General features: G+C 40.4%; 1 protein-coding gene across 8 annotated transcripts in view; it reads right to left on the bottom strand.

The window, feature by feature from the left end:
* Positions 1 to 22878, bottom strand: part of USP25 (ubiquitin specific peptidase 25) — a 134730-nt gene that overhangs the window by 72987 nt on the left and 38865 nt on the right. For 7 of the 8 annotated variants that reach the window (XR_003093902.1, XR_003093901.1, XM_025203334.1 and 4 more), the window contains exons 5-6: positions 21596 to 21758; positions 3228 to 3314 (exon numbers count right to left, since the gene is read on the bottom strand). Coding sequence is in view for 6 of the 8 variants with exons in the window: in XM_025203334.1 (XP_025059119.1) it covers positions 3228 to 3314; positions 21596 to 21758 (250 nt within the window). In the remaining 2 variants the exon portion in view is untranslated. The remainder of the gene's footprint in view (positions 1 to 3227; positions 3315 to 21595; positions 21759 to 22878) is intronic. The other variant, XM_025203332.1, reaches the window with a different exon arrangement.

Here is a 22878-nt window from a genome sequence, read left to right as displayed (position 1 = left end):
TGACATTTTGAAGGCATTGAAGAAGTCAAGCCCCGTCCACCCAGCTACCACAGAACTTAGCATCCTCTGGAGATCACTGGGCTCATCAGCAGCGAGGACTAGGTTGTTTGCATAGGCCAGAATTATCAAATTATGTCCATCCCGTCTTTTGCACCTAATGCTTCTATTGATACATCCCAAAACAGCATTCACCTTTTGTGCCACTGCATCACACTGCAGACTCGTATTGAATCTGATCTACTAAGACTCCCAGATCCTTCTCTGCAGGGCTGCCATCCAGTCAAGCGTCACCCATTTTGCATTTACGATTATTCTTCCTGAAATGTAGCACCTTGCATTTGATAGCATTGAAATTCATGCTGCTAGCTCCAGTCCAGATTTCCAATCTGTCAAGATCCTTCCAAATTACACATCTGTCCTCCAATCTGATCACAATCTTTCCCAGTTTCATGTCATCTGCAAACACAATCCTTTCCAGTTTCACATCATCTGTAAACATGCTCAATAAACTTTCTACGCATCCAAATTATTAGTAAATGTGTCTATTAATAAACAACATACATTTAATTATTTGCATTTAATTATGTATTGATCAATAAAGAACACAGTACAGACCCCTTTGGAACTCCACTCAAAACCTCCTGCTATTCTGATATGTATCCATTTATAATTACCCTTAGCTTGCAGCTACTGAGCCAGTTGTCTATTCACCTTATAATAGTTCTGTCCAGCCCACATTTCTCCAGTCTGTTTATGAGAAAGTCATGCAGGACCTTGTGAAAAGCTTTGCTAAATTCCAGCGACATTATATCCACAGCATTTCCTTCATCCATCCAAGTAGTTACTTTGTCAAAGAAGATCAAGTTTGTTTGACACAATTTGGTTTTAGTAAATCCATGCTGGCTGCTTGTGATCAGCCTTTCATAGAATCACAGAGAAATAAAGCTAGAAGGGAACTCCATACATCATCTACTCCAATCTCCTGCCTTGGGCACGATCACCCCTATATCCAAACCATCCTATGCAAATCCATGGTCTAACCTCTTAGCAAAAACTGTTAACCGTGATACAACCCAAGACATAATATACTCAAAATATCCCAGGAAGTGGGCCATGCCCCCTCCACCAGATGCTTGCAAATTAACTTCCTTATGATATGTTCCAGTACTTTCCCAGATACTAAGGTGAGGTTAAACAGTCTGTAGTTCCTTGTGTTCTCCTTTTTGCCTCTTTTAAAGAAGGGCACGGCCATGGCCCTTTTCCAGTCCTCTGGTACCATGTCCATCTCTCACAATTTGATGAATATCATTGCCAAAGGCTTCAACATCTCTTTTTCCTGTCCCTTCCGTAGCCGTGGATGAAGTTCACAGGCCCTGCTGACTTGAATATATTCAACAACTCTCCAACTGTCTGTCCTGTTATTTCACCCTTCAGCTTGCTGCCTTCTTTATCCAAGTAACCATTATTAAACATCTGGATGGAGCTTAATTCTGCGGCAAAGAATGAGGCAAACTAGCTGTTAGTAACTCTGCCTTTCTTGTATTTTCTGTTTAGATATACCCCTAGTTGTTTAACAGTAGATCTGCAGCTTCCTTTGTCTTTTTTTCTGACTAATGTATTTGGAGACATTCTTCTTGTTGTCTTTAACCTCCATTGCCAGGTGCAACTCCTACTTTCATCTTTATCCATTTCATCATTATCCATCCAACTCATTCTTTCATCCATTATATTGGTGCTGCATGCTTCACCTTTTATCTTCACCCAAATGCATTATGATCTGCTATCTTCTTCCTCCTGAACCAGGGAACAAGTGCATGAGTTCAACATACAAAGCGACCATAGGTGTTCCTCAGACTCTAAATAGCAAGTTATTAGCATAACCATGCTTGCACTGTTGCCTTCCCTATCTTTCAACACTATACAATCAAGTAAGTCAGGTAACTATGCATTTCCTCTAACATCCAGGAGGGAGGAAACTATTATTATGCCTATTCTGTCATATGGGGGACTGAGATAGAGGGACTGATTCACCCAAAATGACACAAGTCTAAAGCAGAGCCCAGAATTCATCTCCAAGCCCAGTTCTAGTACTGTCAACAAAAAAGGCCAGTGTTTATCCAAGTCCTTTACAAATCTGTTGGGAAAGGATGAGTTAACTATCAGCACTAAATATCAAATCCAGAATGGCAGGTAATTAACACCTGTGAAAAATCACACTTGTGGCTAGACCTACTACACTACTCATTTTACTGGCAAAACAGAGCTGGGAAGGGTGAGATGAGGTATAATTTGTAACTAATCATGATAAACCTCCAAAACTGGGGTAACTCATGTCATATTGGGATGGGATGGGAGAGGGAAGGGGAGAGGTGTTAGAACAGGGGTGTCAAAATCATCCCATTCCAGAAGCCAGATGAGGGGCACAGAGCTACTCTATTGGCTCGATTAGGCCCACAGATTGGCCCCATATGCCAGATCCATGTAGCGAACTCTCTGGACTAGCTGTGTGTGCTGCTTGCAATGCATACACCAGCTCTACATAACATATTCAGACCACAGTGGTCCCATGCGTGGCACGCCGTGGGTGGGGCCGGTCTCAGGTGCAGCCTGCATGTGGAACCTGCACTAGACCCAGCCCTGCATGCTAGATCTGGCATGGACTGTTGACCTGACCAGGACCAGCCCCATGATCCAGCATGCATGACCTAGTCAGCACAGCTGGCATATGTAGCACATGCCCCTGCCTGGCCCTGTACTGTGTGCAGCCTGCACCAGGTGGGCTCTGCACACTTACCCAGGCCAGTATGTGCTGGATGGATGTGGCAAGCAATGCTACAAGCCAGAGAGGATATGGTTCTGACAGCAAAATCCAGCCTATAGGTCATATCTTTGACACCACTGAGTTAGAATAAACTAAGGAGATAAATGGATATTTTTAGTATATGCAACACCAACACAAGATGTGTTTTCATAATTGATTACAAAACAGCTACACCAGCAAAACCTTTCAGCTACGAACAGACTGAGAGCAAACTCTAGATCTCCTGACTTCATCCAGTAACATGAAAGCATAATGCCCCAGAAAAATATTCCCTTACACCTGAGCTCAAAATGTTTAACTTGGTGCCTATGAAATGTTAACAATTTGATATTAGATACATACTGTGAAACTGAACTGAAACAGAAATACCATGGTAATGACTAGAAGTATATTTTTCTAATTTTACCTTTTGGTTTCGAGGCAAATCTTGAGCATTTGCAGGAGGACTGTAATTCAAAACTAGCCTTCGAAACTCCAGGAGGTTAAATAATGACTGGAAAAAAGAAAGAAATATGTAAATGCTTCTGCAGAAAATCACTTGCCATGTGCCTTAGCAAAGTATCTTTGTTGACATGTTTGCTTTTGATGACAACATTTACTGACAAAATGAAGTCATTCCTCAGACCTGAGAAAAGGTACCCTTGTACCTAACACCTTGTGTAAATCTTTCTCTATCCTGCAGTTTGTTCAATAAAATGTATCACCTACAAAAATCCTTGCTTTTGCATCACACACAGACACCCACAAATGTGCGCATGCACAACATGTAAAGATAAATAAATATTAGGAACTTAGTATGACATGTACGATATAACTTGCTTTCCGTATCTGAAATTTCAATTGAAGTTAATTTTAAAAAGAGCCAGTTGTCCAAGAAAGAAAACAGAAGTTGTTTAGTTGTAAATAGTTAAAGCTCCTGGTTGCTTTACCACATATGCTTTTAAGTATTTACAGAAATTTGAGAGAGTAACATAATTCCGTGAAGAATGCAGATCCTATTTTACACCGTTTTTGAGTCCCTGTTACTAAATCATATCTAATACTAGAAAAGAAGAGCTGTTTCTTGCTGCTTTGTCAAGTAGCAGGAAAGAGAGATGAGAAACGTAATCAGTGTAACAGGCTAGTATAAATCAAACATGAATGATTTAACCTATATTTTGAGATGTCAACTAAAAAATCCATTAAGAATATGGCTTGAAGAAAGGAAGACATACATCTTTCAGATTTCGATGTGGATTTACTCTCTGCTCTATTTTATGAAAGATCAGTTGTCCAACTTGAGCCTGTGTTAATTCTTTTAGATACCATGTTTATTATAGATTATAATATATGGTTCACCAGAACATATAAATTGTCCTGGCCTGATTACATGATCTCATTTTGCATGGATATTTATTGCTCAAGCCAAATAGGTAAATATTGACAGTGGATACTACTGATGGTTTTGGAAATAACCAAGATTGAATGCTGTATGTTCCATTACCAGATTTCGATAGCTTGCTCTTTAAAGGTATAAGCAAAATATGGGGAAAATGTTTCTTAGTCTTTTGGAATACATGGGGTCTTAAATGCCCTGCCCTGCCCTGGGGACAAACTAACCCAGATTGCCTGTTTATATAAACTGGGACAGATTCTACCTTGCTTGTCCTCCTCCCTACCTCAGTAGAAAACTTAACTCAACAATATCAACTCAGTTATTGCAGTAAAGTTGGTACCTTGCTAGTGTGACCACATATGCGGCAATAAGTACCTTACTGAATGAACAGCTTCACTTACAGTATTTTAATAGACCTACACAAATAGCAAAGTACAGTACTTACTACTTCACAAAAAGGCCACATTTAGTCATGTAAGTATGAACCATAATTGAAACTACACATCTAGAAATCACCAAATTAAATATTTCTTAATAACTTGCATGAAGAACTTTGAGAAAAATCTGTTCTAAAAAAAACACAAGGCAAAGTGTATAAAACCAGCTTTTAAACATAATTTTCTCCTTTAGGCCTGAAGTAAAAGAAAAGGCTCAGCTTAGTAGTGTGTGTGTTCCTAATTCAGAACCAGACACCTGATTATACTGACAAAGCTGTGAATTTAATTTAAATGAATTTGCTTGTGTACAGTTTTCTGTAATGTGTGTGTGTGTGTGTGTGTGTGTGTGTGTACATCTATTTGGCTAGCTCAGTTGCTGGACAGTATGACAGTAGATGCATTAGTCATGGAGCTTTGCACCTTAAATATCCTCTTTGCACCTTAAATATCATCAGCTTTTTTTGTATGCATGACATTGCTATAATTTACTTGATGAAAAGTCCATCAACTGCATGCCATTACATCTTCTCTCACAGAGCTGTGCATCATTCAGCTTGAACTTACTTCTAGAATGGCACCCAAGTTAAAAATGTTAATACTTAATTTGTAAATGTGTAGAAAGCATACCTGGTAGATGTAATCATCCTTGTTAGAAAGAGAAAAGACGGGTGACCTGCAAAGCTTTTGGGGTTTTGGGGGGTTTTTTGTTTTTAAACTTACGAAGGGGGTCTGAAAGGCTTTTTATTGCTTATGTTTACTTAACCTTAGAACAGGGGCGGACAATTATTTTGGGCAGAGGGCCGCTTACTGAGTTTTGGCAAGCCATCAAGGGCCGCATGACCGGCAGCCCAAGGCAGATAAATAATTTTCTAAATTTTTTAGGGGCCCTGCAGGCCAGATAGAATGGCCTGGCGGGCCACATCCGGCCCCCGGGCTGCATTTTGCCCACCCCTGCCTTAGAAATACTAGGAAAAACAATTGTGGTACCCCAGGATTTGTTAGATATCTTCTTCTTTGGGTAAACACATATCAAAACCTGTTTTAACCTTAGTTGTAAAGCAGAGATGTTCTGATCTTTAGGTGAGCTATTTTTCCCCCTCCAAAGTATTTGTAAGAGGTGCGGGGAGGGTGAGAGAACCAAAAAAGTTATCTCCTATGACTCACTTTCCCGCATCTAAAATGGGAACAACAACACTAACAGATACAAGGTATATTCATTACTGACCACTTAGTTCATTTAGTCAAAATGAATCAAGTGCTTAGAAATAAATACACCTTGTATCACCGATATCAAACATGGCCCAAGGGCCAGATCCAGCCTGTGATGCTCCACCATCCAGCCACTGGTGCTCCTCCTGGGTCTGATCAGACCCACAGGGAGCAGAGCACATGGCCATGGTGCAGGACTGGCCTATGGACTGGATCAGGGCCCTGGATCCCCTCCCTCTCTCTCCCAGCATAAGCAGCACGAGTCCCAGACTGGCTGAGGTGGCCACCAGAGCAGATATGCTGGGGGAGAGAAAGGCGGGTGAGGATCTGTGGGCTTGATCCAGCCTGTGGGCCAGCCTCATGCCATCCTGCTAACAAGAATGATTAAGGCCAGATAAGCTTGATATCCTTGCCCTGTATGAATATTCCTGGTCTCCAGATAACATGAGACTGAGCGCTGAAATCTGAAATTACTAAATCCCCCCTAGTCCTAACTTTCTGGTGAATTCCTTACCAAGATACATGTGGCTATCAGTAGGAAAGGAAGATGAATAAATACAAAACTATTTCTTAGGCAATGTGAAAATGTACATCAGCAATGGGTAAGCACAGAGCAAAAATGAATTTGAAGACGCATGTCTCAGTACAGTAGATCAGTAAGACATTAGAAAAAAAGCACTATAAAAGACCCACTTCTTCCTAGAAGGTAAGCGATTCACACCTGCACTGCCAGAGATAAGTTCAAGTTCTCGTCTCTCTCTCTTTCCTATTTTATATAACATGACTACCTGAAAATTACCAAAAATGGAACCAGAAGTTATCAAGCACAAAAAGCAATTCAGTTTAAAGATATACTTGAGCATCACTGTTAAGCTCAGATATCACAAAATAATGAATATCAAGATGATTCTGAAAAATCTAATACCATCATTAATTTTCTTTGTCTGTATTAAGTAGGGATTCCTACACTAAACCTAGGAATTCTGCAAATTTACATATTATGTGAAACTTTTACCCTCTGAATCTCTTGCATACCTTTATCTCTAATAAAACAAAATAGACATGAGTCATCTTTATCACCATAGGTTTTGCACTGAAGTTTCCATCATGAAAGAAACCTGGAAAGGAGAGTTAAGCCCCAAAACTGTACTGAAGGAGAATAAATAAAATTCCACCCAAAAAAGATATGACAGACACCCCTACAAACCAAAATATTTAAAATAAACTGACTTATGGTGCCACAAATAAGAAAGTATATGGATCCATTGTTATACACAGACTTAGTCATAAGAATGAAGTATTTACTATTAAAAATCTGCATGTTTGATGTGGAGGCCAATATTCCACATAAAATTAACTGAATTCTCAGTGCGGTGACAATCATGTAAAAGCATCCATCCCTTTTTTGGGAATTTAAAGATGAGTAAGAGTTGTTGGTTGTAGCCTTGGATGTAGGCAGACAAGGTTCCTTGGGTAAATGTGATATCTTATTAAACCAACTAAACAGTTGGAAACATTGTTCTTTGCACGCTTTCGGGTGCAAACACCCTTCTTCAGCCACAGGGAGAGTTTGTTGTTGCTTTGTGTTCTCTCCTGGGTGGAATGAAAGCCTGAAGAAGGGTGTTTGTACCCGAAAGCTTGCAAAGAACAATTTTTCCAACTATTTAGCTGGTATAATAAAAGATATCACATTTACCCAAAGAACCTTGTCTGCTTATAAAGCTGAATAAGAAACATTCTTGTTACTCAAATGTCTCTGAACCATGACCAAAAATAATGAAAATCCCTTTCATTACAAAAACCTTATCCATCTATTATTCTATTTTCTTTATGTGTGTGTGTGTGTACATAGGAAGAGTCAAAGAGCAACAATCAAATTTGTAAGCCAACAGCTAAGTTTCAATCACCTGAGAAGACATAGAAAGGGCAATAGGTAGCAATAATTCAGTAAAAGAGGGTTTCTAGCTCTGGGCACAGGGAAGAATATGAATGGACCAAAGACCAGACCTCTATCTCTGTGCCTTTCAAAATACAGAAAGTAGCAAGAGGTTGATAGGAACGTTGAAGGGGGTGCAGAAAACATCCAACAGCAAAACTAAGTAATATGAAACAATTAGTACTGAAAGAAATTCTGGGATCATCTGGCTCAGCTCAGGGATGGCAGGGAAAAATAGGGTACAAACAGATGCAACAATCACAGTGATACCAACCGATACAGAAAACAAGCTGTTAAGATGCATGATTCTGTAGTGATACAAATTTAGTAAAACTGCTTTTGCTTTAACTCAGTTTCATTCAGGGTCAAAGCTGGGGAAAAGTGGTAACTTGCATTGCTACAGGATATCATAGATATGTAACAGATTGTAACAGCTGCTGCATGCCTCTGAACAGCAGCTCCCTCTTCCCTTCTAAAACAATGGAAATGGTTGCTCATACCCACAGGGGCAACTTCCAGCATACCACAAGGAAGTAAAAAAAAATTCTGTTTGAGGAATAAAATAAAGATATAAAAATATTAAAACTTCTCTACATATGTGGGCTTCTGATTTCCAATTTGGACATATAAAAGGCTACTAAACTAAAAAATAATAACTTTATTATTATTACTATAAACAGACAATGAAGTCTGTTTTAACATTGAACATCCTTATCCTCTGTACTCTGAGAGTTAACAAATAGCACTCAATATTGTATTATATGTTTAATGTGTGCAAACAATGAACACATTAAAACCAAAAAAGCAAGGCAGATGAAAGAAACATTAGCAGATCATTTTGCTATTGTTTAAGTGACAGCTGCCACTATAAGGCTAAAATTATAAGAAATGTAATGACATTAATAAGTCTTTCAGGGTTAGAGCATCCCTAACTTTTGCCTCTAGACACAGGGTGATCAATCAGGCTTTATCATTACAGTTTCAGACAGACATTCTCTTAAGGGATTCTTTCAATTTCTAGGTCCGCAGATTATCAACACACAGTACTAAAATCAGTTGCTTCAATGTCACATGCATAACTACTTCTACTGCTTGAAAATATTCAACTGTCAGCTCTTTTCTCATTTCTATCCTAAAAGAAATGAGGCAAAAATATATCTATCCAGAAAATACTGAAAATAGTTTATTAACCTATCATTTCCCACACTACCAGGTAATTCAGGTACTACATAACCAGGTAATTCAGGCAATTTTATACATCCTTCATAATGGCATCCCTGAACTGAGCTTGTAAAAGGTTAAGAATTGAAGGAATTAATTACTTGGTCATTTTCTCTCAGAATCAGAGAGCAAGAGATGGTCAGGGTTAAACAAGGAAGGTTTCTGTATCATAAAATGCATCTTTGCCTAATCAGCAATAAATTATAACATTGATTAAAGACTGTCCATGCAACAAAAAGGAGTTAATACATCCCCTATGAATCAACAAATTCTGCAAAATGTATGATGATGCAGAAATAACAAGAGTGAGTATCTTACCAAGGTAACAAATACTGAAAACATGATATCAGACATCCAAGGTTGCAATTAAAGTCTAGTAATTAACATAGCCTCTGTGTGTTGACAGTTATGTGGAATGAAACGGGCATATCGTTAAATGCTGGCAGACTCGTTGGTGGAGTCACATTCAAGTTTCCTTTTCCAAGTGCACCTGTTGATTCCTCTGTCCTGACTCACGCTGGTTTGCATTATTTTTCTGCTATGAGTTGGGTTAACTATGGTGATGGCACCATGATGGAGATGTGTACAATGATGAAAATGTGTCAGCAGTGCAAAATAACAAGCTGTCGATTCAGCAAATTAACATTAAGATTTAAGTCAGATGGCTTTAAAAAAAAAAAGCATAAAAACTAACTAGAGACAAATGTAAGAGGGTTTAACTGGCAGGAAACTGAAAAATAGAAGGTACTTTTCAAGTAGCACTAATAAAGCAACTTCACAAAAAGAAAGTGACTGTGGACGTCTGAACGTTGTTCAATGATATTATGGTAGCTAAATTACATTAATAAGCAAGATGTTTTATGAGTCTCAGTCATATATTATTTTTAATGCATTTCAACACTTCAATGCATTTCCTCAGAGCTATGCAGTTCATATAACGTCCTTATCCTTTCCTAGTTTGTCCCCTTTTGTTTTGTACAGCACCTAAAAGTAAGCCAGATGGTTTAAGAAAAATCAACTATTTTCTCTTTAAGAAAGTAAAGAACAAGATTAAGGCTTGTTTGGTCCTGGTTATTTCGATATATTGCTTGAGGTAGCTGACTGCGGGTAATCTGATTAGTTTCACTAGCATTTTACTGAAGCAAAAAAAGAATAATACCATTCAGGTGAACACATCCATTCCAGAAGCAGCTACAGTAATTGAAAGTGGGGGGTGGTAATCATATGCAAGACCTATCTAGACAGAAGCATATTCTTTCCAAAAACATGAACCAGGAAGTTGTGTAGTTGGGGGGGGGGAAGCTTGTTTGCTTTTTCAGGAAGTTTGCTGGGGAGGCGGTTGGTTTTGTTTGTTCATTTCTTTTTAATTTTATCTCCACTTTGGGCCTAAGCCAAAACACTGAGGTTAAGAAAAGAAATGAAACAGAAACTAAAGAGAAGAGAAAAAGAAACCCTATGAAACATGCTGTTCCACATCAGACAGAGACATAGTCATCTGTATGTGGTAAACCTAACCACCTATAAAAGGTTAAGTGGTTTGCAATGAAAACCTACTTTACTAAACTCTCTGTTGAAAAGGTTTATTGGCTTAAACTGAAGACTGATCAGTTAAGGACTGCAGTTTATCAAGAGATACTGCACAAAAATAAAAAGGAGGGAACACAAACAACGAGAAACTTTATGATATTAAAAATGAAGTATTTTTTAACACACAAAGAGAAGATACATTAGGTTCCAAAGTCAAGCAAGCAAGATTGAGAACTCAGATTCATGCTTCTGTAACCTTAATTCTGCCCTCATGGAGGTTGAGCTCATCTACCAGTGATTCTCAATCAGGGTGCCGCCAGACCATTTCAGGAGTGCTGCTGCTTCCCCCAACATGTGGAACTGCTCCAGCTCCTCTGTTTCTGAAAGGACCATTTAGGGATGGACCAGGAAGCAGCTGCTGCAGGAGAGGCCTCCACTGCAGCCCAGCCTGAAAGGAGGTTGCACTGGTATAAGTAGAGGGAGCAAGGGGGTTACAAGCCCCAAGTGCTAACTTATAGGGGGTGCCCCCAGGTCTCCTCCCCCTGCTTGTGCCCATTGCCAGTATTTCCTTATGGGAGCTCAGACACCCCCACCCCCCGCCCATACAGTCTGCCTGCTATAAGCCACTCATTGACCAATGCTGCTGCCTATGGGATCCGCACAATGAGGGTAAGACGGCTGCTGTAGGTCATAAGAGCAGCCCTCAATACAGAACAGAGGGCTAGGAAAGCAGTAGGCAGCTTGGGTGTTGCAGAGGGTATACAGAAAAATGCACAGAGCAGGGAAGAAAATGGGGACAAGCTGAGGGGAGCATAGGGTGACCACCCATTCCTAATTGGGTGAAACAGTCCAGGAATGAGAACATCAAGTCCAGGTACAGCATTTGTCCTAGATGCAGTGTCATACAGGGATCCCTGGGAAACAGTGGGTTTCCCCTTGCAGGCTGGCAGATCAAGGCCCCCACAGTGAGGGAGGGAGTGGGACAGGGACTGAAGGTGCTGCCCAGCCAGAGCGGTGCATGGGACCAGGGCATGGAGTAGCAGAGCCATGGATGGCTCATCCAGGGGCCAGAGGGCACGGTGGGGCACGTGCCCCCCCAAATTTGTGCATGGGGTGGGAGGACATGCAGGCAGCCCACTGAGGGCTTGGGACTCCCTGCCCTGCTCTTGAGGGCCCCACACTGGCCACACTGCTATGGCAAGGCACCCCCTGTCCACCTGGCAGCAAGGATCACAGCAGCATGGAGCTGTGGCCCCCACTGCTGCTGGATGAGCAAGGGGAACGTGACCAGTGAGGGACTCCCAGGGGAAAGACAGTGGGGAGCTCCAAAACCACAGCTTGCATTCACCCTCATTCCATTCAGCTCTGGTCCAGCTGTGCCAGCGGCAGCGGAGGGGGACTGGGAGGGGAAGGTGGGCATGTGCCCCACCTTTCCCTTTTGAAAAGACGGTCACCCTAGGTGAGCAGCCCCATGGCAAGTGGAGATGACGCAGAGGGGTGTGTGAGAGTGCCCACCAGATTTATCTGAAACAGTCCCAGGGAGGATGGGAATAATAGAAAGAATGTGCTCATGTGCAAAATTAGCTTTTACACACTGTTATAAATGTGTTTGTTTTTTTAAAACAGGGTGCCACTAAACTCAGAAAAGCTATAGAGGGGTGCCTTCAGCCTAAAAAGTTTCAGAATCACTGTTGTACACTACAGGGATCCTATTAAATAATAACTATGCAGTAATGTATATGGTCAAATTAAGACTGAAAACAAACTTTCCTAACTGCTAAGACACTTGACTTTGCAGCCTAAGTTCTTCAAACTTTCCATTTTACAATGAAGGGAGGACATGTTAAAATAAACGGACAATAAAGTTATCTAGAGAACCAAAGCAAAACAAAACCTAGCATAAAGAACCAAGCATGACCAGACCACTGAAAAAGAAAGCTTTTAGTGAATTACAAAGAGGAAGTTCAAAGGTATTACAGGTAATACCTGGATTTGCAGGCACCCCAAGTTTAGGGGGAGGAAAATGGGATTGGCTGAGCCAAGACTATAATCAAGTTCCAAATGGAAACAGTTTTAACCAAGCATCCAGTGGGGTGAAGCATAGGCAGCTCTGCTCACAGAATCTTTCCAACTGGTTGCTTGCTTCAAATGTCTCACAACATCATTTTCTTCATCTCAGCTTCCCTATACACCCATTTTTCCTATCTATTTTTTTACCGGTCTGCTCCCTCACCAGCTCTTCCTTTTAACATCTTCTCTCTTTTTCTTCACTTCTCTTTCCATTTCCTTTTACCCTCTTAACTAACCCCCTAAATGGAATGAAAATAGCATGCTGTTGTCTGCTGTTCACTCTACTTCTGTGTTATATATTTTCCCCCACCTATTTATACTTTAAATACTGTGGGACAGGGACTGTCTGTTCCTGCATATTTATACAGTATCTTGCACAATGGGTTTCTATTGCAGGTACTACTATAATAGGTATAATCAGTATTAACATAATCCCTTAGAAAAGATCACACAAGCATTTTGAGACACTACAGAGCAATTAGCCAGTTTTGAACCAAAAGGATTGCAAATCATTCTTGAATTGCATTAAAGGCAGAAGTTTAAATTTGAAGGGAACTGATTGCTGAAAATGTACTAGCACCCTCCTGCAGGAAGTCAAGAAAGCAATTACAAGGGGAATAAAGGTAGCAGGAGAGCTTAGCAACAAGAAAACTGTTCATAGGAAACAACAGCTCTGTACATTATTTCCTACTTAACAGGGGAAGGACCAGAGTAATTCTATCCAGAGCCTTATCTGAGGTGCTGACAAAGTTAGAGAACTTCCTGAAAATCTTCATTTGTTTGGGGGCAAGGGCAGTGGGAAGGAGAGAGAGACTGTGGTTGAAGGATTACTCAAACAACCGGGACTTGAGCCAGATCATTTTTAAACTGATAGGAAAAGCATCCAAAGAGTTTTTATCTCCAAAACAAAACCCCTGTGGACAGATATGTTCCTATTTCATAGGGCAAACAGTACAGCATAACAAAACATATGCAGAAGGAAAGGTAAGTGAAAATGAGACTAGGAAGGAGAACTGAAATGCTTAAGCTTTTTCACATTCTGCAGAAAATTTAGCCGTAGATCTTTACATCTTTGGGGAAAATAATTCAACCCGCAGCTTTATTAGGTGTTACGGCCTGTTTTCATTCAATGATTCAGTGTTCTAAGTTAAAAATTAACAGCATTCAGTTTCAGGTTGTTGTGCTTTCTTCTAAAAGTTTTAAGAATAACAAGAAGCAAGATGGGAAACAGTTTTGATACCGAAAAGTTAAACTAAATTAAGAACATTAGCAAACCTGGGTTAAATCAACAGTTTTAAATAAATAGCTCACAGCAGTGTTACCAGGCTACTATTTACAGAACATTTAATACCTGAAAATAACATGAAATTTAGAAGGCAGTAGAGTAAGTATAAATTGGAAGTTCCCCAAAATAATTTAGTGTACACCATGGTCTTGGCAAACAGTGAAAACTACCAGTCAGCCTCTACTCTATCATATTCTCAAAGCTAAGTAAAGATTCAGCACCAAGTATAAGAAAACATAACAGCCAACATTTCCTTATATGGTTAAAGCTTTCAAATTCTGTAAGTATATGAGAAGTGCAGAGGTAGCAAATGTGGCAGTAGTCTTAATGTGTCTATTCTGTGTACAAGTTTAAATACAATATTAAACCTAAAAGTTACATACTGCAGTGGGATCACTGCCCAAAGACAGTTATTTACTGCCTTATTTATGCTATAACTAAATAGAAAAATATTTTGCTATAGACAGAGGCAGTAGCACTATTGATTACTTAAGTTTTTATCACTTTATTATAAACTGAAAGCAGGGACTTTATAATTTTGCCAGCATTTAACCTTCTGACTGGGACTAGATGAGGAGCTGCCTTGTGCCCTTTGCCACTCTTTCTTTCAATGTACACTCACTCCTTTCATTTCTCTTTCCTCTTAGTTTATTCCCTCTCAATTAAGCCCAATCTCTATCCCTCAAAAAATTGTGGAGAAATAATAGGCTCTCGGTTACTGCCATTACACTGTTCTTTCTGCCTTCTCCCACCTATTCGTATTTTAAAGCTGTCTGGGACAGGACCTGCTGTTTTGTGCTTGAACCCTAAAAGGAGTGGCCAACCTATGGCACAAGTGCCACAAGTGGCATGAGCATGCTCTTTGTGCAGCATATGGCAGACTGGGGAGAAAGAGCAGACAGCATACTGGCAGATAGGGCAGGGAGCAGAAAGCAAAACTGCAGGTTAGGCAGAGAGCACAGCGAAGAAAGCAGAGTAGCAGATAGGGCAGGGGAAGAGGGTCAGAGCGACACTCAGGGAGGGTGTGGGGCTAATTTGTGGCAAGCCTGCTAAAAGGGTGGGCCCCCATTGCTCTGCATAATGGAGCTCTGATTTTAGTTGGTATTACTGCACTGCTTGAAAGTGGAACTTGCACAACAAGAAGGCTCTAAACCAGAGGTTGATAAGCTTTTAGGCACAGCAGGCCAAAATTAGGGCAGCTCACATCAAAAATGGGCTGCTGCGTCTGAGTCAACCGCCCCTTCCCACTTGCCACTGAATTGCTACGTGCTTCCAAGCAAACCACCGATCCAATCCCCTCACAACCACGAGTTCCCCCAGCCACAGACATCCTACCACACATGCAACCATCCACCACATTGCCGCTGAAGTTGTAACTAAATACAATGCAGGCTAGACAAAACTACTTTGCAGGCTAGATCTGTCCATCAGCTGTAGGTAGTAGACCCCTGCTCTACCCATACAGCATGACTGGAAGCAGGAAAGAAAAACTGGAAGAAGAACCATAGGAAGAAAATGAGAAAAGGGAGTGAGGAACTGGAGGGAGACTTGCACTGGGAACTAATGGGTGTAACAGCCTGAGGGGGATGGGAGACAAATAACAGGGTAAGACTTGGACTATTAAGCCTAGGGGACTTGGACTTGCAGTTAAGCCTAGGGGACTTGGACTTGCAGTTAAGCCTAGGGGCTAGAACAAGACACAGGAGACAGAATGGAAGGAGGGAAGTTTGGAGTGGATAGGGCACTGGGTTTTAGACATCTGTGTCCACTGGCACTAGCTCTCCTTTGAAGCCTGAAACATAACCCCAGGACCCTTGCACCACACCATCTGTCTGATCTCAGCAAAAATCTGTGAAAAAAAACTGTGAAATATGCTTGTATATATATTTAGATAGTATTATACATCTGTGCAATAGATTTACAGGTTTAAACCTGGCTAACAACGTGGGTTTCAATCTTTTGGCACATGATCAAACTGTTTGGGGTTTTTTTCCCCTCTTTCCTCAGTTTCTTTCTTTCTTTTTTTTTACCAAAAGAAAGAAACCAAAGGACCTGCAAATGAAGATACATTAAAGGTTGTCAATTCAAGCACTCAAAGGTCAGCAAGTGCCAGAATTACAATTACATGACTATTCTTAGTTTCACCCCCTAATGTGTTCACATTATGATTCATCAGATAGAAGACAGATTTAAATCTTCGCAAGTCTGATGCCTAAGATCCTAAACCCTAAAGATGCTGGCCCCAGGAAGGATGGGAGGCTGCCGAGGAGCTGACAAACATGCAAGCAGATGCAGACTGATGGATAAGAGGTTGCAAGAATGACAGTCTTTCCTTACAAATTCCCTGAGACCCGCTGACCCTGGTTGCTGGTTAAGAAAAGCAGACCAAGGGGTAGGGGGAATTGCATGTACAGGACTCTACTGTATGCTATATACGTTTAAGTCAAATAAACAAATATTTGTTTTAAGACAGGTGTTTGAGTCACGAATTAGCCATTGCCACGGGCTATCAAAGTAAAAGGTTTATGGGGGCAAAACTTAATTAGGCCAGTTGGTTAATGTGATTGGGAAACATGGAGCTTGCAATCAAGATGTCCATTTAAGAGAAGTAGGATTACATTTTCCAAACTGAGCCAGCCCCATCACCTGTTGCTGCAATGCAAGAGGGATAAGATAAAATGAGTGAAGTACAGCACAGCTGGCAACCATAATGCGTCTAACCACACAGGATTTTTCTTCTTCACACAGGAAGGGCCCAGTCTTATTGCACTATATGGACAGGGCTCATAAAATATGCAACTATTCTGTATTTTGTTTTGTCCTCATTGTTCAATGTGTTTCTCCTCCAGATGATACTTACTGGACAATATTTAAACCAACCTTTAAGCACAGAATGACTAATAGCTGTTTTTTGCAATATATTAATTAAAACACCAGGGAATCAGTAAGTTGCACAAACTTCTAACTGTTCATAACCACTCCTTTTATATCATCATACCTTGATCCCCTTCAACCCTTCTCTATAATGACTTACAACCTAAGGTAGGCCCTTATCTTACATACTAAACTAGATTTACAGACTGCATACATGAATAGATTTACACACAAGAGTAGCCCCATGGGTCTCAACAAGAGAGAGTTTTGCAAATCAAGGCTTTAGGTTGTACACTGTTAGGAAGAGAAAACACATCTTCCTATAGACAATCGTGGGCCTGTCCTGACTGTCATGCCCAAGGTCTACTTCAATACATAAATAATCACTATAACAACAAATACCTTCCTTAATACCTCAAACAGCTATTAAAGGCCAACAACAATTTGTAGTGGGGGAAGGGTATTAGACAAGTCATGGGGAACAAAAACCCACTCCTCAAGCCTAAGAAAGGAGCAGATACAGCCTTTCACAGACCTGGGAGAAAGGCAATTTGCGCTGCAACGCTTATCCAAAGTCTCTCTCCTCTATAAATCTGGTCTAATAAAAGATATTACCAACAACACATTTCTCGCATATTTCCTGGACCATCATGACTACAAAGCTACTGTAAAACAACAGGCAGATGCATTCCTTCCAACGCTTGCTGGTGTTAGTAACTTCATCAAGTGTACTTTAGGGATAGACTCCTAAGGGTTTTAATTCATGTCGTGGCAGGTAAGAGAAGGAAATGCTTGTTTTATTACAGCTTTTTTTTCTTATATCCCCTCCCCTCCACCAACAAGAATTTATCTGTAGTTTGGATCTAGTCTAAAACATTTTATTTTTTATATGGAAACCTTAATGGGACTTATCTTAAAGCTACAGAACATAATATGCAGTATTAGTTTATAGTGGGCTTGTATGTTTTACAGTTTGGCCTGCAAATATGTTATATTTGCAAAGACTCAATTTCCCTATCCATAATGAAGAGACAAAAATCCTTTTGTATATAATCTACATATAAAATAATTTCTAGAGATTATCAGTTCTCCCCACAAATTTTTGCTGCCACCCATCTATAACTGAAAGTTCTAGATAATTTACTCTTTCAAATTAATTTGGAATTAGCTATTAATCATCAGATTTAAGTAAAAATTAGATGAACAATGGGCAGATAGTGAGAAAGTAAAACAATACTGCCCGAAATAAGTGATACATTAAAATTCTTAAACCTGCAAGCGTTTCTACAATGCAGGATAGGGAAAAGAGACTGTTTTGTAACATAATCTAAACAAAAATGAAAACAGAGAGATCAATAGTATCTAATGTTAACTAATCAAATGTGTCAGGTTTCAAAGTGCTCCTAAGAAAGCTTGAAATACTTTCACATAGCTGACGCAAGCCAAGGTGTCCATCCATCCTGCAGTTAAATAAATACTGGATTAGATAACGTCCAAAATTAAACCACATGTAGTTTACTGGTATGGTTGTTTGAAACATAATTCTCCCTAGTTGACTGACAACACTTAACCCATGTTTTCAACAATATAGATTAAGAAAAATCAAGCAAAATTATTTTTATTTAGAATGATTTTTTTCCAGTTCTGAACAATTACTAACAGTCTACCAAGCTCTAATACTGTAACTGTGAATGCAAGAGATTTTCACAGTATGAGTGATGACCATAAAATCTAGCCTGTCCTCTTTATAATCCATTTTCAAGGTATAAAGTTGCACAAGGGGTTCACTTAACATGAGATCATAGCATAGAAATCTATGCTGAACCTAAACTGTCACAATTCAGTGTTCCCACTGGTTAACAGAATGAAACTCAGAGAACACAAAAAAAACATATCCTTAAAAAGTTGACATTTTTAACATTTTTTTTAAAAGTACTTATAATAATACTGTCAAATTTCCAAAAAGATTGAAAGCAATCTGTAAAAGAGATGTTGGTAAAGCAACAAGTTAATGGGATGCCAAGGCATTCTGTAAATGTTGGGGGTAAAATAAACCTGCTTTCCAACATCAAAGCAATGTTCCAATTAAAAAGAAACAACACGTACGTACGCACAGAGCTGAACAACTTCAGGAAAGTATAAAATTCAGACATGTTAGCATTCAGTTAGTTTACAAGACCCTGGAAGAGATAAGAGGCGCTAAAAGCAAAATAAGAAACTAACTGGGCTGTGTTCACCATTCCAATCATGAAAGACCACACACACAACAAAAGGAACAGCAAGGTGGATTTTTCCATTTTCTCCCCCCCTCCTTCCCCCTTTACAGTGCAAGATGTTAGCTGTAATTCAGGTTAATAAAGTGTGTTTGAAATATCATGGTTTTAATTCAATTTGTCAAAAAGCAGAGATAAAGAAAATGATGTATCAAGTATGTTTTAACATATCAGACAGTAATCTGCATAGAGAACTGCTGTAGACTATTGAAGAAACTTGTCTTGGAGATTTTCACAACCCCCTCCCCACCCCCCCACCTCCCCCCTCCAGTGACATATCCCTTTGGAAATACCCATGAAAATAAATAGAAATTAAAATGTCAGTGCTTCAGTTATTACTAAATCCTAACATTTCATAAGTATTATATACAAAAAATATATTACATTCACAACTAGCATATTAAGTTTTACTCAAATAAGGAAATGGTGACACACCTATCCATTTGATCAATACCTTTCCTTTCAAGGAAGCCTACTACAATTAATAGGATTACTCACTGAAGAAGTTATTTCACAATGAGTATAAGTGGCAGAATTTGGTCTTTCCTGCATAAGTCAGAATAGCTCTGGCATGTTTCTACAGCAATACAACCAATTCATATTGCAATCCTGCAGTGACAAAAAGTTGCTATCCCTATCTGCTTCACAGCCAGATCGATTTCTCATTTAGCCATACTAACAGTACTTCTGGTCTAATTCTAGTCAACACTTCTAGTCTAATTTCAACCTTAATTTCCTGGCATACCAATAATGACTACTGAAAACTGCTTTCATTGCTTTACTAACCTAAAAAAATCTCAATGACAGCATTTAAATGCTTCTGATGTTGTGATTCTACATCTTTTAAAAATTACTGATACACATAATTAAATCTTCCCATCAGTTGTACATACTACAAATTAACACAATAATTGCACATACACATTGACTGGACTAGCCAAACTAACTCAAAACAACATGACTAGGCATTGGCCCTTTTCTCCTTCCCAAATTCTTGTCTGTCATCCATCTCCTCTTTTTCTGTGCACATGTTTTACTGCTGCCCTATAAAAGATTCACTGTTCAGTGAAAGGACTGCAACATCTCCATAAAACTATATCAGCAGGGACCCGGGTTTTCCGTTTCCCACAAGAAAATGGAGAAAATCCCAGATTTTACACTTTACCGGAGGAATATGTGGATTGCTCATTTTAGGGGAGAAACCTGCGGATTTTGCAGTTTTGCAAAAAGCTGACTGCCGGCTGGCCGAATTCCAGCCTGAAAGGAGCTGGGAGGAGTGGGAGGAGGGCAGTCAGGCAGGGGGTGCCATGTGCACGCATATGCACGTGACCAGTAAGTTGGGGGGAAGGGGGATTGAGGCCCCCATAGGGAGAGAGGGAGGGAGTTGGGCAGGTCTGGGCAGTGCGTAGAGTTTGGGGCTCGGGGCTGCATGGCCACAGGGCGCCAGCATGAAGGGGAACATGTCTGTGGGCAGCTCATCCAATGGGTGGGGGCATGGCTTCCCCACCCTGCTGCCCTCCCCTGGGGCCTCTGCAGCTCAGCGGTTGCAACCCAATGCTGCAGGGAACAGCAGGGCTATGTGGGGATCTCCTTGCCACTGCAAGCTCCATGCTGCCCTAGAGAGGCGTCCCCTGTGTGCACAGCAGCAGCAGGACCACGGTGCAGGGTTATGCCCCTCACTCCTGCAACACGCTCAGGGGATGCTTTAGGTAGTCTGCAGCGCGCAGACCACTCCCACCCTGTGCACTGATCTGGGAGGCATGGGTCCCCTCTGCTCCCCTGGAAGTGCGTGCAGTGGCAGGTAACTGCCCACCCCTCCCCACAACCAAGACTGCAGCAGGCAGGCAGCAGGGCAGGGCACCGGGCTCTGCTCTGTGCAGCCGCCACCACCTCCTGCTGGAGGTAGCAGGCTGCAGACCTAGGTCCCTGGCCCCATAGTCCTGGCAGCTGGGGTTCCCCTCTGAGAGGGCTGGGGGGTGAGGGGCAGAGGGCTGTGTGTTGGGGGTGAGGGATGCTAGCAGGACTGGGGAGCTGTGGGGGGGAGTGAGAAGCACCAGCAGGGCCAGGAGGCTGTGGGGAGGGCTATGAGGGCCCTTTCATTTTAATCACAGATTATGAGGGCTTTATCAGAGAATTTGCAATTTTTTAAATCAGGGAAAACCAGGATCCCTGGTCATCAGAGACAAGGCAATCATTCTCCTCTTTCTTCCTTCAGGTCTCCCTCCACTCATTTTCCAATATTCTTAGAACATTGCAGATGCCACTGAGAGCACCCTCTACCTTTGAAAGATGATGCTTTTTTCAAATATTCTGAAATATTTTCAAATACCGTGATGTCTCACTTACCCAAACCAGGCAAGTCTACAGCCTATGATAAATACCTATGTATATATAGGATTTTTTTTAGATTCTGTAAACATAGTATTGGTTTTACTGAGCACTCAGAGCCTTATACTTCGGCCTCAGGGGCTCAAAGGAAAAAAAAAGCCAAGATTCTACCCATTACAGTAAATATCTTTTGTACAAGAACAGTATGCAGAAACATAGATCTTTACGGAAGCCCTTACCTGTATAACTGCACTAAACCAGCATGTGTTGCCAACATTCTTTAACCCAACCGGACAGTTTTCTAGCCGCTTTCGATCATATGGATTTGGAGAATCACTCCACACTTCTGGATGTGTCCTCTTCAAACTTGCTTTATTTTCTGCTATGCTGGCTTCTAGGACTCTTAAAAAGCAGAAGGAAACATGAGAAAAAGAAAGCTAAAATATAGTAGAAAAACTTCAAAATATGCAATTATATATATAATATTGGTACAAAATATATGATTAAATCATTCAGTAATTTAAGATTGTACAGCTTATCCTTGATTTAGACAAACATGCTTTAAATGCTTCAACTTGTCTTGGATGATAAGATACTACTTGCACATGTAACTTCCTAGCTAGTTTTCCAAAATAAATGGGGACACATCTGAAAACGTTACGAAACTCTTCACAACTGAACAAAACCTATTATAATTTCACCCAAACTAATTAAATACATTTTAGAAAGTTAAAAATAAGAAAGCTAGTTATTAAAACTGAGTCCCAACTGTTCAGATGGACAAAACTGGAGAGAGAGGAAGGAGTTCAGATAAAATACTGAGAGCCATTCAAAGTGCTTTTCATCCAGACATCCCAGTGCTGTACAAAGCACTGTGTCACTATTTAACAGATAAGAAAAAGATAGATGAAAAATTACTTAGCTTGCCCAACACCCGGCAGCATACCAGTGACCAGCAAATGATGGAATCCAGGTTTTCAGACACCCTGAAGCACTGAGCTAATCCTGTGCACAGCGGAAGACTAACTGCTACATGCAGCCTGAGCATGCCTTATGGACCATGAAAAAAATCCATTTTCCTCCCCAGAGGAATTGGCAGATTCCAGACTTAAAAACTCTTTCCAAGAAAAATATTACTCAGATGCGAGTTGCACCCTCACACTGGCACACACTGGAGCATAAATTGCAATGAACTCCATGTTGAGTATTATTGATGTCAATGCAGAAATCATTAGCCTCACTAGCTTGAAAGAATATATTTTAAGGATTTTGGAAACACCTCTGGTAGCCACACATTCTGAGCAGAAAATAGAATGTATATATGCAAGCTCAGATACTGAATTAATTGTTCAAGAAGCTATACCAAATTACCATATTTACTAGAATATAAAACTATCCTGAATATAAGATGACCCCCCCCAATAATTAGATTTTGTACATGAAGAATTTATACGTTATAATTTTCCCAGTATACAATCTAATTATTGGAAATTTTGCCTTGAATTTGTTCCCCTCCATTGCT

Source organism: Alligator sinensis, unplaced genomic scaffold (assembly GCF_000455745.1).
Source record: "Alligator sinensis unplaced genomic scaffold, ASM45574v1 scaffold486_1, whole genome shotgun sequence".
NCBI lineage: Eukaryota > Metazoa > Chordata > Crocodylia > Alligatoridae > Alligator > Alligator sinensis.
This window is presented reverse-complemented; position numbering and strand designations above follow the sequence as displayed.